Genomic DNA, 16178 nt, shown 5'->3' with positions numbered 1-16178 from the left:
CTATGCGACCCTGTGCAAGCCACTCCAATCCCATTGCCCTGCAAAAACTAAAAAAAAAAAAAAGATCCAAAATAAAATAAAATAGTAATAATAATAATATTAGTAGGGGTGGCCAGGTGGTGGACAGAGCACTGGCCCTTGAGCCGGGAGCACCCGGGTCCAATTCCAGCCTCAGACACCCAACAATCACCCATATATGCAGTACCAGCCAGGCCACCCTGCCCCATTTGCCTTGCAACAGCCCCCCACAATAATAATAATAATAATAATAAAAAATGTGCTTCAGTCTGTGTTCCAGCACCACCCACTCTGTCATGGGTGGATCACATTCTTTATGATAAGTCCATCACAAAAGTTACTTTTATATTTTTCCACCGTTGCCATTTCTGATCGCAGCACCCTTCATTCGTACTTCTCTACTACCATATACTGTATTTTCTCTCTACTTTCACTCTGTCTCTGCTGTAGGGTAGCTGAGTGGCACAGTAGACAGATCCCTGGCCCTGGGGCCAAGAAGCCCTGAGCCTACATACCACCTATTAGGCCCAGTATCCACCTGGACCTGTGGTCCCCGACAGGCCATCCAATCTGAGCCCCTTGTAAGAAGTAAAAAAGAAAATGTGTTATATGTGTCCATTCTCCCCCCATGGTCCATCTTCTCCTCCATCACTCACATCCCCTCCCCGCCTTTCCCCCTTTCCCCCTTCTTACTCCAGATGGCTATACCCCATTGAGTATATATGGTGTTTCCTCTCCTATCCACCTCTGATGAGAGCGAAGATTCCTTCATTCCCCCCCTTGCCTTCCTCCCCTTCCATATCATTGCAATAGCTCATCGTAATAAAGAAAAATCTTATTATATGAAATATCTTAGCCTATTCCTCCTCTCCTTTTTCTTTCTCCCATTACATTTCCCTTTTATCTATTGACTCCATTTTTACACCACATTATATCTTCAAATTCAGCTTTCTCCTGTGCTTCATCTATAAAAGCTCCTTCTACCTGCTCTATTAAATGAGAAGGTTCATATGAGTATTATCAGTATCCTTTTTCTACACAGGAATACATGTATTTCATCATCATTAAGTCCCTTATATTTTCCCCTTCTCCACTCTCTATGCTTCACCTGAGGCCCTACATTTGAAGATCAAACTTTCTGTTCAGCTCTGGCCATTCCAGCAGGAACATTTGAAAGTCCCCTGGTTCATTAAAAGTCCACCTTTTTCCCCCTGGAAGAGGATGTTCAGTTTTGTTGGGTAGTTGATTCTTGATTGCATTCTAAGCTCTTTTGCCTTCCCAGAATATTTTATTCCAAGCCCTACAAGCTTTTAATGTAGTTGCTTCTAGGTCCTGTGTGATCCTGAGTGCAGCTCAACGATATTTGAATTGTGTCATTCTGACTGCTTGTAATATTTTCTCTTTGACTTGGGAGTTCTGGAACTTGGCTATAATATTCCTAGGGTTGTTTTTTTTTTTGGATCTATTTCTTGGGGAGATCGGTGGATTCTCTCCATTTGTATTTTGCCCTTTGCTTCTAGGATATCAGGGCAATTTTCCTGTAGTAATTCTTTGAAAATGTCAAGTCTCTTTTCCTAATCATGACTTTCAGGTATTCCAATAATTTTTAAATTATCTTTTCTAAATCTGTTTTCCATATCAATTGTTTTTTCATTGAGATGTTTCACATTTTCTTCTAGTTTTTCATTCCTTTGGTTTTGAAGTATTGTGTCCTGATTTCTTATAAATTCAGCAACCTCCCTCAGTTCCATTCTTTGTCTGAAGGATTTGTTTTCCTCAGAGAGTTTTCTTATCTCCTTTTCCATCTGGCCAATTCTGCTTTTTGAAGCATTCTTCTCCTCAATAACTTTTTGAACTGTTTTATCAATTTTACCTATGCTGGTTTTTAACATGTTATTTTCTTCAGCATTTTTTTTTTTTGGATCTCTTTGACTAAGCTGTTGACTTTATTTTCATGTTTTTCCTGCATCTCTCTCATTTCTTTTCCCAATTTTTCTTCTATCTCCCGCAGTTGATTTTCAAAGTCGTTTTTGAGCTCTGTCATAGCCTGAGTCCAATTTCTGATTTTCTTGGAGTCTTTAGATACAGGAGCTTGTACTTCCTCATCTTTAGATTGAGTGTTTTGATCCTTCTTAGGCTCAGAGAAATGAACTGATTTATGCATTGCTACACAAGAACATAAATTACAAGTGGAATAGGAATCCATGTCTCACAGGCGAAGTATTTCTCAATGGTTTTCCTCTTTTTTCTCTGCTTACTCATTTCTCCAACCTGTGCCTGGTTTTGGGGTGCTTCCTGAGCTTTTGGGCATTAGTGGGACACACCTCCCACAAGGATCTCAGTGTGAGCGGCTCTGTCTTCTTCCTGGTCTGTGAATGACCGTAATTGCACCTCTCTGGCACGGGGCTGAGGTGGCGGGGCCCTTGTAGTTCTATGGGTGGGTCCTAGACTGCGATCAGGATTTGAACGTGGTCAGAACCCCAGAGTCCTGTTCCAGCAATAGAGGACACTGCTCAGCCTCAGCAGTCTCTCTTCACTCCCCTCTCTAGGCTCAGCACTCATGCCCTGGGGGCTCCTGCTTACTGGCTTCTGCTTCCTGTTCCTGCCTCTGGGCTGCCAGGGCCATGCTGCTAGCTATGCCCTGAGGGCTGGACTTCATGTCCTCTTTCTGTCAGAGGTGCCCCCTCTGATCCCCCAAGTTATGCCTGGTGCTCCCTGGGGTGTAGGTCAAGAAACTGTCCACGCTGCAGCTCCCAGCTCCCTGGGGCTGCCTCCATGAGGCTAAAGTTCCTTCACTTTGGCGGTCACCCCTCTGGTGGGCCACCCCTCCGATCCTGTGGAGCTTAGCCTTTCTGCTCTTTCCCGGGTTACCTTGGGTTTGAGAACTGCTTCACTGGGTCCCTCTGTGGATTTTGTCTATAGAAAATTTTGTTAGAGTCCTTAGCTTATAAGTTTCAAGAGAGAGCACCTAAGAGATGATCCTCTCTTGTCACCATCTTGGCTCTGCCAGTCCCCCTCCCCCCAAGCAATTTGATATGTTTTCTACATGTATGGTCTTGCAAAACATATTTCTGTTTTAGTTATGTTGTGAAAGAAAATATTAAAAAAATTAAAAAACCAAGAAAAATAAAATAATAAAAATATACTGTGATCTCCATTCCAATTCTATTAGTTCTTCCTCAGAGAATGAATAGCATTTTTCATCATAAGTATTTCAGTATTGTCTTGGATATTTATGAGATAAGACACCATCAATAAAACTTAGACAACTAGATTTGTATACTGGATTGAGACAGAGACATGGATTCCTATTCCACTTGTAATTTATGTTCTTGTGTAGCCATGCATAAATCAGTCCATTTCTCTGAGCCTAAATTTCTTACATGTAAGGATAAAGAGTATCTACTTCAACTTTGCCCTGAGCTCAAATGATATCAAGCTCATCTGCAAATTGTTATAAAAATGACAATTTTAGAATTAAGAGTCATGGAATAGAAGACATATTAGACTGACCACTCAACTGAAGGTCTACAGCAGAACCTTTGTTCTGACCTCATTACTGTGTGCCTGTGAAACCTTAACAGTCAAACAAGCACCTTGCTAGGTAACTGAATTTCTTCCATTTAAATTATCTTAGGAAGATTTTGAAGATCACTTGGCAGGCTAGGATACCAGACACTGAGGTACTTACTTAAACTAAATTGTCAAGCATTTAAAGAATATCATTCTTTATTAAATGGATTCCCAGTGTTACAGTTTCTTTCGATGTTTTTAATACTATATCTCCGTTTAATCAATATATTAAGTAATATGTATTGTACTTTCGATATTTATGAATTTACTATTTGGTTTGAGAATTATTAGGAATCATTTTTTCCTCTTTTTGCCTGTTTTTTGATTCAACCAAGGACTTATTTTTTTTGTTTGTTTTTGTTGTTGTTGTTTTTTAGGTTTTTGCAAGGCAAATATGGTTAAGTGGCTTGCCCAAGGCCATACAGCTTATTAAGTGTCTGAGACTGGATTTGAACCCAAGTACTCCTGACTCCAGAGCCAGTGCTTTATCCACTGCACCACCTAGCCACCCCCAAGGACTTATTTTTAATCCCTAGTGGGGAAAGGAAATGTAGGAATATGTAACTGGAAGAATTTACTTTTATTAATTGTTAGCTGTTATCTGTAGATGAAAAATTTGCTCATGCAAGATTTATTAGTTTCCTATACACATAGATTTTAAATTTATCTAGATATTATTATTATTATTAATTATTTGATATTCCTTTCTAGTCATAGAGTCATAAAGTTCAGAAGTTGTTTACCATTTAGAAAAAAGATTCAGTACTTTATCTTTGACCTTTCACTGATTCCCTTGCTGTTCCAAAACAATCAGCTTCAAAGGACAAAGATTACCATATAAATGTAAGTCTCACAATAGATCTATTTCTAAATCATGCACTTAGTTTAGGATATTTTCTCCTTACTCATTGGCTTGCTTTATATATCAAAGCTATATTCAAGTTGTATCTTTTTCCTGAATTTCAAAAAGAAAAGAAAGTGATAGAAATTTAACATGTAAATGAACCACAACCTTATTAGATTCACACACTGTAAAATCTATTTCAATTTTTTTGTTGCATTTTGGTTCAGTTGGTCCACAGTATACTATTTAAACCTGTAGTCTGATTTCATCTATGAAGTTAGACAAACATTTTTCTAATCTGAATTAAGTTTCTTGCCCCTCCAGTGTCTGTTTAATCTTACATAAAATTTAAAGGTGGGAAAAACATATATTTTAAAACATGCAGACAATGAGTAGTTTCTCTGTTTAATATTCTTGGTATCTTTTATAGACTATTTAAAAAATTTCACATTATAATTATGCATGTTTTAATATTTACAAAGTACTTTTCACAAATTATTTCATTTGATCCTCATAGCAACCCTATGAGGTACTGTCATTACTTTCCTTTTACAGATGAGAATATTGGGAGTCAGTAAGGTATAAGGAAATGATTAGGGATTTTAAGAGAAAGGGAAGAGAAGAAGAAATTGGCTTTTATTTTGTCAGTGATTAGGAAGTAAATCAGCTGAAAGAGGAAGATGTGGGAAATGTGAGGAAAGAAAGGATTTGGGAAAACATATAGAAGGAGTAGGTTAAAGCATAATTTATGGTGGGGATAAATGAATTTCCTTTTGGGGTTAGCTAACAATCATATGTACTGTATCTAATCTGATTAATTCTATTATTTCATCAATATCCAGAAAGCATTATTTGTGTAGAGGTGAGGAGGTAGCAGGTGGTTGGAGTAATTCGTAGTTGAGGTTTGACAGGGAATGAGCAGTGATATGCCAAGGAAGTGAAGATATTGAAGTGTCATTGAGAGAGCAAACTAGATTTAAGAGGGAAAAGGTATTCATATCTATTGCTTTTCCTTTTTTATGTGGCTGAAGTGTAGAGTAGAAGAGTCATGGGATTTGAGAAGAGTGAAGAACTGAAAAGTTAAGGTATTTGAGGTCAACATATATGTTGAAGTTCTCCAATACAAAGGCTGAAGTTGGAGAAGAGAAGACAGTGAGCCACACTAATCTGTTTGATAAAGAAAGAGTTCCCCAAGGGCAATAGACCATAGCCACTCTATCCTGGATTGATTTAATACAGTGAATTTCAAATTCTAGTTTGCTGAGTGATGATAATAAAGATTCTGAAGGTAGGGGTAAAGAGTATACCAACTCCCTTCCAGAACTGGTATTTTCAAAGACATGGGAGAAATTGAGGCCAGTGCCAGAGATAATGGCCAGAGATGGGGAGTCAACTGGGGAAGATAGTTGAATTATAGAAAACAGGGAGAAGATAAGAGGCATGCATTTATTAAATATAATTTACAAGGGATTGCACTAGGTTTAAACTCAGTTCCAGTGATTTTACTTTTCAGAGTCAGTTTTTTTTTTTATCTGTACAACAGGAAGAATATTACATACATCTTGTCAACTTCACTGGGTGATTATGAAGATTAAATATAATTTGTGTAAAACTTTTTTTCAATTTGGAATAGTGAAAATAGTTTCTGTTACTAATAATTGTCATTCTTAACCATTACATATTTTTAAATTTAATCTAGTTATTCCTTCTTGTGGATTTGTAGTAGAACACTTTTACTTCTCAATTAAATTATGTATTTGTTTGTTTGTTTATTGCAAGGAAATAGGTTTAAGTGACTTGTCCAAGGTTACACGTGACCTTAAATGTCTGAGACCAAATTTTAACTCCAGTTCTCCTGACTCCAGGGATGGTGGTCTATCTACTGCACCATCTAGCTGCTCCTCTCAGTTAAATTATTGTAGAAATGTTTAAAAGTAGTTTCATTTTCTTAAAGATGAATTTTGTTATTCAGTGGTAATTTTGGTAGGAAAAAATCATTTGACATAATCTCATTCTTGTTTCTCACCCAAATACTTGATGTGAATTTCAATTCATGTAGAGTTAATTGTGAACAAAACCACATGGTACCTGCTTTAGACCAACCCAAATAGCATTAGAAGAAAAGCACTAGTTTTGCATTAAAAAAGAATTCCTTGGTTTGAAAAAATTCCCTGGTTTGACATTTATAAACTGTATGTCTTTTATGTCTCTTAAACTCAGTTTCTCATTTGTAAAATGAGAATATTTGCCTTTTCTCCATGTGAACATGTCTTGAAAATTATTATTATTAGTAGTAGTAATAGTAGCAATAGTCGTAGTAATCTGACTGTAAGCCTTTATTTTCTTCTTCTAATTAAAAGAAATTGAGTGATTTAAAAATTTTGTGCTTTTTTTGAAGCACCTCCTCTAACCAATTGATTTCATCAGTGTCAGTTTCTACAACTTGACTTGGACCGTTTTAATGTTTAAGTCCTGAAGTAGAGAGTTAGCTCTAGAATTAACAAAGTATTAATGAGGACACTACTATTCCTTGCTTTCTCTAGAAGACTTACTATCTATGAAAATTATTTTATGAAAAGAACAAAAGTTATTTTGAAATATCTACCACTATTGTGATAGAAAAGAAATGTGATATTCTAAATATTTGTCAAATTTTGTAGCATATACACAAGCATATAAATTATAAGAAACTTTGAATTGCTGCACATGTTATACTTGCATTGATGGATATGATTTCAGCCCTATGGTTGCACATGATAAATCACAACCCATCTGTCTTTCTCATCTTTAATAATTCTAATAGTAACAATTGACAATTTCATAAGTCTTTATAACTTGCAATAATTTTATATATATTATCTCAGTTGATTCTCATGACTCTATTAGATAGTAGCAGTATCATTATCCCTATTTTACAGAAGAAGAAATAATGATGATCAGAGATGAAGTCATTTGTCCTTGGGTTATACCTTTAGTTGGTAAAGCATAAATTTTAAAGACTGTATTCACTTCATCATTCTTTCGGTTTTGCCTTTTCTATGTCCTTCCTTAAATCCTGTTGAGTAGATCAACCCAGTCGATAGAATTTCTTCTATGTTAACAACTCTTAAATTTTTTGGCCTCACGACCACTTTGCACTTAAAAAATTGAGAACCCCAAATATTTTGTTAATGTTGTAAATATCTATCAATATTAATCATATTAGAAATACACACTACCTTCTGTGGGTGGGGTGAGAGAAGGAAGATTGGGGAAAAATTGTAAAACTCCATATAAATAAAATCTTAAAGAAAAAAAGATATATATATATATATATATATATATATATATGTAAAGAAGACAAAAACATGTTAGAAATTAAAATTGATGAAAAATTTAACATATTATTGATTCATTTAAATGCTAATTTATCCCTTAAATGTTAATATAAATGACATATTTTATCAAAAAATTATGATTTTCCAAAAAGAGGGGAAATATTTTGCAAATGTCTTTAATGCCTAGTATAATAGAAGACATGTATTCTCCCATCCATTCTTGTATTACATCTTTTATGACATGAATTTTTGTCAATTATTTGAAGAAAATTTATCCTCATATAGATATGTATTAAAATATATATTTTAATATGCTAATAAAGTTTTAATGTTATAAAAATTTGCTTTTGTGGACACTCTTGAAAGGTTTCAGGGACTTCTAAATGTTTGTAGATTACCCTTTGAGAAACACTGCTGTAGGTCTTTTAATATTTCTTGGATACTAGTGCAACTTTTAGTTTATCCATGTTTTATTAGTTGTTATTACTTCATGGTTGTCCTTATTCATGTCCATGATGATTTCATTTATGCTACTATGTAACTTTGCATTAGCTACAGATTCTTCAGGGATTTCATTATTTCAAATCCACTTTCTTTCACCTGTTTAATTCTGGGTAGCTCATTTTCTATCTGTATTATCCATACAAGATATTTGTGCTCCTGAACTAACTCAGTGTATTGGCTTATAGTCCATCAAACTGCATCTCCTAATCTGTTCATTGGGCATTATTTATCCATTTGATTTTTCCTTTGAAGATTATTAGGTCAATAAGGAACCTACTTTGTTCTAATTACCTGATGGGATGAATTTAACATTTAGTCTGATATGATTTCCATGTCTATAACTGGTTATTTATTTTCTCTAAAGTTTTTGTTAATATTTTTGTTGTTGTTTGATCTAATATTTCACCTCTGCTGAAGGGTTCCCTCATGACATAGAGGTGTGAGACTTCTGAATATTCTGATATGATTATATGTCCCTCATTTGTTATCTTTCCTATTCTTGATATTCCTATTTAAATTATACAAAGATAAGAATATATATCACTTTGGAGTTAGAAAGTCAATCATATTACTTATCTCAAAGGATTGCTGTGAAGTGTACACTTGGCAACCAATAAAACAAAATATAATTTAAGTGATACTTCTGCTGCTGCTGATATTTAATTGCCATTTGCTCTTTTCTCCCTACTCCCTAAATATAATTTTTGACATCTCAAAGTTGAAGCATCAGTCTCATTTTAAAATGTGTGCTATAAGAAACTCCTTTTTCTCAGTATAATTCCATTGATTTTTAACTGTGACTGACTGACTTGTAAGACTGCTGCAATAGCTTAGCTTTTTTTTTAAAATGACTTTGGAATTCCTTTGGAAAAGAAAAAAATCAAAGTACAACATTCAAACAGTCAAATTAACATTTTTGTGCACATGTCACTTTTTGGCAAAAATCCTGAAAATTATTCAAGTGAATAAATACTGGACAGCTTAATTGCTCAGAACATTTTCAGTAGAACAATAATTTCTCTGACACATCTAACAATAGAGAAGGACTATGTATCTTAACATTCTATTTTCATTGGTTTTATCCATAGAAACTCTTACAGAACAGAAATATAAAGTATTATGTGTTTTTATTATATTTTTAAAATTTTTTCTATACATATTGATTCATTATGTATAAAAATTAGGACTGAGAGTCAGGAAAGTTGGATTCTAGACAAAGAAACACATCTGTCCAAGTTGGGCCAATTCATTCCATTTGTCTTGATTTCCTCATCTGTCTTATCTAATTATCAACCATGTACTATTTACTCACTTTCATTAAGAGCTAAAAGTTTTTCCATTTTAATTTAAAAGAAAATCTGATTCCTTAATACATAATAAATATTTAAAAGAAGTAGAAATTTTAGATTCTTCCTCCTAATTACTTTTGGTTTGGCCTTATAATAGCTGCCAAATTACTAAGGTACCCTAGGCTAGATTCTTTTACTATCTGCATCATCATATATTAATTTTTTTGCTTCCTATTTCATTTATTTATTTATTTATTTATTTATTTATTTTATTTTATTTTATTTTATTTTTTTTAGGTTTTTGCAAGGCAAACAGGGTTAAGTGGCTTGCCCAAGGCCACAAGCTAGGTAATTATTAAGTGCCTGAGACCAGATTTAGACCCAGGTACTCCTGACTCCAAGGCTGGTGCTTTATCCACTGCCACCTAGCCGCCCCTATTTTATTTATTTTTTAAAAAAAACATTCATTTTTCACATTAAAAAAATCGACATCGAGTTCCAAATTCTCACCTTCATTCTCACCCCTCTCCCACCAACAGAGAACACAAACAATATGATTTATTGCCAAATCATGCAAAGCATTTTTCCGTATTAGGCACATTATACCAAAAAACTCAACTAGAACAAAGTGAGAAAACTGTATTTCAGTCTACACTAAGAGTACATCAGTTCTTTCTCTGGAGATAGAGAACATTTTTCCTGAATACTTTGGAATTGTGTTGGATCATTGTATTGATTAGAGTAGTCAAGTCTTCCACAATTATTAATTATTAATTATCAGTTCATATGGGTTTTCCCTTGTTTCATCTAAAACCATTCTCCTTTCATTTCTTATAGCCCAGCAGTACAGTTCTGCCACAATTTATTCTGGCATTCCCTAATTAATGAACATCATCTCAGTTTCTCATTCTTATAATATAGTCCTATAAATAGTTCTCATAAATATTTTGTGCATATAGTTTTTTCTTTTTTCTTTGATCTCTTTGGAGAATATACCTAGTGGCATTGCTGGGTCAAAAGGGTATGTGTAGTTTTACATTGCTTTACTCATAGTTCCAGAATGTTCTCTAGACTGGTCAGACCAGTTCATAACTGCACCAATAATTCATTAATTAGTATATGTATTTTCCCTCAATTCTTAAAGGAATAGTCATTTTCTCATTGTTATGATATAGTACATCTGAATTGTTATAATTTAAATTTCTCTCATCTGTAGTGACTTAGAACATTTTTTATATGACTATAGATAGTTTTGATATCTTCTGAAAACTGGCAGTTTCATGTCCCTTGATAATTTATCAATTGGGGAATGGCTATTATATTTACAAATTTAGTCCCCTATGTGTTTGATAAAAAATTCCTATACCCAACCAAATATAGAGATATTATATATATATATATATATATATATATATATATATATATATTTTTTTTTTATACATACTATTCTCTCTTTGAACCAATGAGACTGGAGTTCATGAAGTCATTAGCTTCCACTTGTACAGTTCTAATCTTTAAGTCATAAGCTTTTATGGACTTCTTTCCTTCAGTAAATTTTTGTACCTCTTTGACTATTTGGGCAATTTGGGGGGGGCAATTTTTTTTAAAGTGCTTTTTCTTCAATATTTAAATCCTTTGAATTGGGATTATTACTTTCTCTGTATTTGTATTCCCAGTGTTTAGCACAGTGTTGGTATGGAGTAAAGCTTTAAAATGCTTATTAATTGAAAATGCTTATTAATTGATTGACTGAGGATATATGTATATATATTATATATATATAATATATACCATCTACTGTAATTAATATATGCCATCTACTGCTGATCTAATTAGAGGAATTTATCAGATAATTATTTATTGGATAGTAGTGTATATTACAAGGAATACCAGTCACTTGTCTTGTTGGTCTCAGTGCCATTGCAAATCTTCATTTTGGCCTGATTTAGGGAAGCCATGTGTGTGTGTGTGTGTGTGTGTGTGTGTGTGTAAATATATATTAATTATATGTTGTCTAAGAAAAGTTGTCTTTTTATGTGTGTATGTGCATGTATGTAGTTTAAACTTAGATAGTTTTTCTCAGTTCTGTAATAGTTTAAACTTAGACAGTTTTTCTCAGTTCTTTAATAGTGAGTAAATTATTCTATTTTCAAGGATTTCATTCATAGAAACTATGTCCCACCGCTCTCTATGAGCATGTCCTCATTTTCTGTTTTTCTTAATGAGGGAATTGATCTATCTTGTCTGTCTCAGCACTTTTAAATTTTTATGTTTTAATTTTGTTCTTATTTGCGTTTTATTTTGTCACTTTTAATTGTTAGAAAATGAATTTTAGAAAGCTAATTCTTAAACTAAAACTTAAATCTTAAACTAAGATTACTTCTCTAAAGTCCTATACTGTTGTTTTATGTAAGTCTGACCCAGAGTTCTTGAAGTCTCTGATAGTAAAGAATTGCTTTTGGTAGTCCTACTAAACTAGAAAAACCATAGACTAGGTGTATGTCTGTTGCTCAGGGAATGGTCTAGGAAAGTATATTGGTGCTAATCTCTAGCAGATGGGCAGTAGATGACATTTTTTAGCTAAAACTGTTCACAAAAAATAGTTCTAAATCAGGGATTTCTGGTTGTGTAAATGGAAAGAATACTCACTGATGAGAGTACAGATCCTTGAAATGTTAAAATACTGAATGAACCTGGAGTCAGAAAGACACTTGTTATCTATGTGACCTTGGACTTATTTTATTGCATTATTGGCCTTAGTTCTTTCAACTGTAAAATAGGAATAATAATAATAGTATTTATCTCCTAAATTTGTTCTTAGTCTTTAATGAGATATTATTTGTAAAGCAGTCTGCAAAACTTAGACATTATACAATTGTTATTAATATAGATAAATATCTAGTTGTCATAGTGTGTGGATAGAGTGCTGGGCCTGGAGTCAAGAAGACTAAATTTCCTGAGTTCAAATATGACCTTAAATACTTAATAGCTATGTGGTCCTGATCAAATCACTTACCCCTGTTTACCTCAGTATCCTCACCTATAAAATGAGCTAGAGAAGGAAAGCTTTGCCCAGAAAACCACAAATGGGGTCATGAAGGGTCTGACATGGTGGGGGGAGAGGAAAGTGAGATTAGGGGAAAATTATAAAATTAAAAAATAAATTAATAAATTAATAATTAAAAAAGAAGAGTCTGGTATAGTTGAAAACAACTGAACAAGGGGTGGCTGGGTAGTGTAGTGGATAAAGCGCCGGCCCTGGAGTCAGGAGTGCTGGGTTTCAGGTCCGGTCTCAGACACTTGGTGATTGCCTTAGCTGTGTGGCCTTGGGCAAGCCACTTGACCCCATTTGCCTTGCAAAAAAGAAAAAAGAACAACAAAAAAAAAGAAAACAACTGAACAAGGAAAAAATGTTGAACATTGTTTTATTTTTCCTTCATTTACTTGAAGCTAGGGGATATATGCAGGGTGTTCAAAAAGTATTAGTTTTGTACCAACTAGAGTATAATAAATCTTATTTAGATTGTTAGAATGCCCTGTATTGTTTCTTCCATAACCAAGCATGTTAAAACAAATATTTAAAACTTGTTAATTATATAGTTTGTTGAGCTACATCTTACAAAATAATACTATGTTTTATCCGTTAGAGGACTATTCTCCAGCAAGTTTGGTGACTGAAGTATTACGGATACTGTGTGATCAAAAAGAATCTGCAACTGAGTGTTTATTTAAGAGTCCAGTGATAGATGCGTTTCTTGAGCCTATTCATAATTTCATGAAAGAAACTGAGGTAAGTTAGTATGCTTTCCTGAAATACAGTCAGGGGATATAATGATACCCTATTGGGAATTAGTGAGGACATTCAGTAGGGGCTTCATTTTGTAATATGGTACATTTGAAATATTATTTGTTGTCCATTTGAAAATATTTTATGCTGATAGTTTTATTCATAGTACACAAGTATCAGTTCATGCAGAAGGCTGATATACAAACTATAACAAGGTGGTATAAAAAGCATTTTTAGTTTTTTGGCTTTTTTATTTTTATCAATCTTAGGATGATGACTTGTGAAAATCTTTAAAAATCATTCAATTGGGATTATATCTAGGTAATAGGTTTAGAACAGGCCTAAAATTAGCAATACTCAAAATAAAAGAGAAAGAAAAGACTTCTAGTGAGGCATTTATAGAATAAACACAGAGGAATGACATTGAAGGTTTGGAGGATATTATAGACAAGTGAGACTGGTTGGGACCCAATGCATGGAAAAGCAAGAATGAATAATAGAAAGAACTGATTTCTAGCATCATGAATGTAGCATATATTATCTGACTTAAAAGTAATAATTAACTAGTTTGGATTGAAAATGTAGATCAGTCTTGTTTTGCCAACTGACTGTGATTTATTCTTGAATTATATTCCGTTTTTATGGTGATCCATAGACACCAAAATTAACTTCTTTTTTTATTATATAGATATGACTTTGTCCCTCTCACTTTAATATATATGGGTTGAGTCAATCATTAGCATGGAAGAAAAGGTTATGATTCCACTTTTAAAAAGAAAACCTATCTCTACATATAGGCTGCTCCAAATTGTTCTGAGACAGCTTTAATTCATATAGCTGATGTTTTGGCAAGAATTGCTTCTGTGGAAGAAGGTCTTTTTTTACTTCTTTATGGAGAAAGCATGAACTCTTCTAAGGATGAAAAGTAAGTAATTTTCTCTTTATAATATTTCATCTTATATTTTTTATCTCTAATGATATCATTTGAAAAGTTATACTACTATATGTTATAGTGAAAAAAATAACTAACAATGCAATGGTTGGTAAACATTATTGATCATTCATGGCCCACTTGATAATTTTTGGAGGAACACTAAGCAAGGCATTGCCAAGTAGAGTATGATGTTGTTATAATCATGGAATTAATTGAAAAAATAAGTATTGTTATGATCATGGAATTAATTGAAAAAATAAGACTCACGCTTGTCTAGGGACTTATAAAATGTTTGTAGTAATTTCTACTGAGTACTTAGTTTCTTTTTTTGAAATAACTCTATCAATCTCTCAATAAATGAAAATAATCAAATGCTTAAATGAATTTATGGCTTCATTAGTGTGGGAATTCTTTCCAACAATATGGATAGTAACCTATCTTTGTCTGCCCATCCTATATAACTTGGGTCTGTTTCTCCAAAGATTCACTCTAGGAAGCCAGTCATTTTGCTGGGAGCCATCTCTCAACATCATGAGGGTACCAGAGGAGTCCTCTGCTTGCCCATCTGTCATCCCAGTGCTCTAATCATAGGAAGACAAAAATGATGTATCTTCTGTTCTGCTCTCAAGGAACTCATACTCTAGTGGGGGGAGGCAGGATATAGGCATATACATGCAAAATAAATACAAAGTAATTTGGTACGAAGCTATTGCATTGGGTTGGGGGGGAGGTGCAGGAAACGCCTTTCTCCTCTGAAAAAAGTGAATGGCAGAAGTAAGGAGGAAGTGTCTTCCAGGTTTGGGAATAGCTGGTGCAATGGCTCAGAGGCAGTCAGTTTAATGTTGTGGGACAAGAATAACAAAAGAAACCAGGTTGGTTACATCAAGAATGTTTCACAAGACCAGCAAAGACAGCCTTCAAGTACCAACTGGAGGATATCTAATTTCTGAGAGGTAATAGGGAGCTATTATAATTTATTGAACAGAGGAGTAATGGGATCAGGCTTGTCCTTTAGTAAAATCTGTTAGATGAATTGCAAAGAGAAAAAAAAAAAACTTAGCAGAAAGAACAGTTAAGGGCTATTACCATAGTCTAGTTTACAAATATTGAGAATCTGACCTAGGGTGGTTCCATGTGACTAAGGATGAGGGGACAGATATGAGATATGTTGTATGAAATGAAACCAAAAGGACAACTGATCGAATACAAGAAGTGAAGGAGAGTGAGGAGTTGAAGATGATCTTAAGGTTGTGAACCATGGTGACTGGAAGATAGTGATGCCCTCAGCTAAAATATGAAAACAACATGTGGTAGAAGAGTTGAATGATTTTTATTTTCATTGATTTGAGTGTGAGATGTCTAATGTGTATCCTTTTTGAAATATTTGAAAGGCAATTGGTAATATAAGAGGGAATACAGAAGAAGGAGACTAGAATAATACATCTACATAGAGATAATAATTGAGTCCATGATCTCCCATATAACTGGGAGAATATAACAGGTGAACAGTGTTTAGGGAAAAAAAAAACCTAGAGGTATCTAAGGGACCCAAAATATATGATGATCAAGCAAATCATACTGAGAAGGGGCAATGAAGACAGTAGGAAAACTAAGAACAAATGTCATGAAAATCCAGATTTGTGGTACTTTGTAGGAGTAGAGTGTGGTCAACAGTGTCAGATATTGTAGAAAATTCTATAAGGATGAGGACTGAGAAAAGGTATTTTTGAAAGAATAGTTCAGTTGAATGATGAAGTTGTTTTCAGGTGCTGAGAAATGAGGGAGAGGGGAGAAAATAGAAGCAAGTATAAGTATTCTTTTTTTTTTTCCTCCCTGAGGAATTTGTCTTTAATCGGAAGAAGAGATATAGAATAATAGTATGAAAGGATAGTAGGATTAAATTAGGATTTTT

The 16178-nt window shown here is 33.9% G+C and overlaps 1 protein-coding gene across 9 annotated transcripts in view; it reads left to right on the top strand.

Annotated features, from left to right (window-relative positions):
• The window catches only part of TBC1D32 (TBC1 domain family member 32), a 243140-nt gene that overhangs the window by 73216 nt on the left and 153746 nt on the right, over window positions 1-16178 (top strand). For all 9 annotated transcript variants that reach the window (XM_074187466.1, XM_074187468.1, XM_074187465.1 and 6 more), the window contains 2 exons: window positions 13193-13335; window positions 14130-14257. In XM_074187466.1, the coding sequence (XP_074043567.1) occupies window positions 13193-13335; window positions 14130-14257 (271 nt within the window). The remainder of the gene's footprint in view (window positions 1-13192; window positions 13336-14129; window positions 14258-16178) is intronic.

Source organism: Macrotis lagotis, chromosome 5 (assembly GCF_037893015.1).
Source record: "Macrotis lagotis isolate mMagLag1 chromosome 5, bilby.v1.9.chrom.fasta, whole genome shotgun sequence".
NCBI classification, from domain to species: Eukaryota; Metazoa; Chordata; class Mammalia; order Peramelemorphia; family Peramelidae; genus Macrotis; species Macrotis lagotis.
Note: the sequence above shows the minus strand (reverse complement) of the source record. Positions and strands in the feature narration are given on the sequence as shown.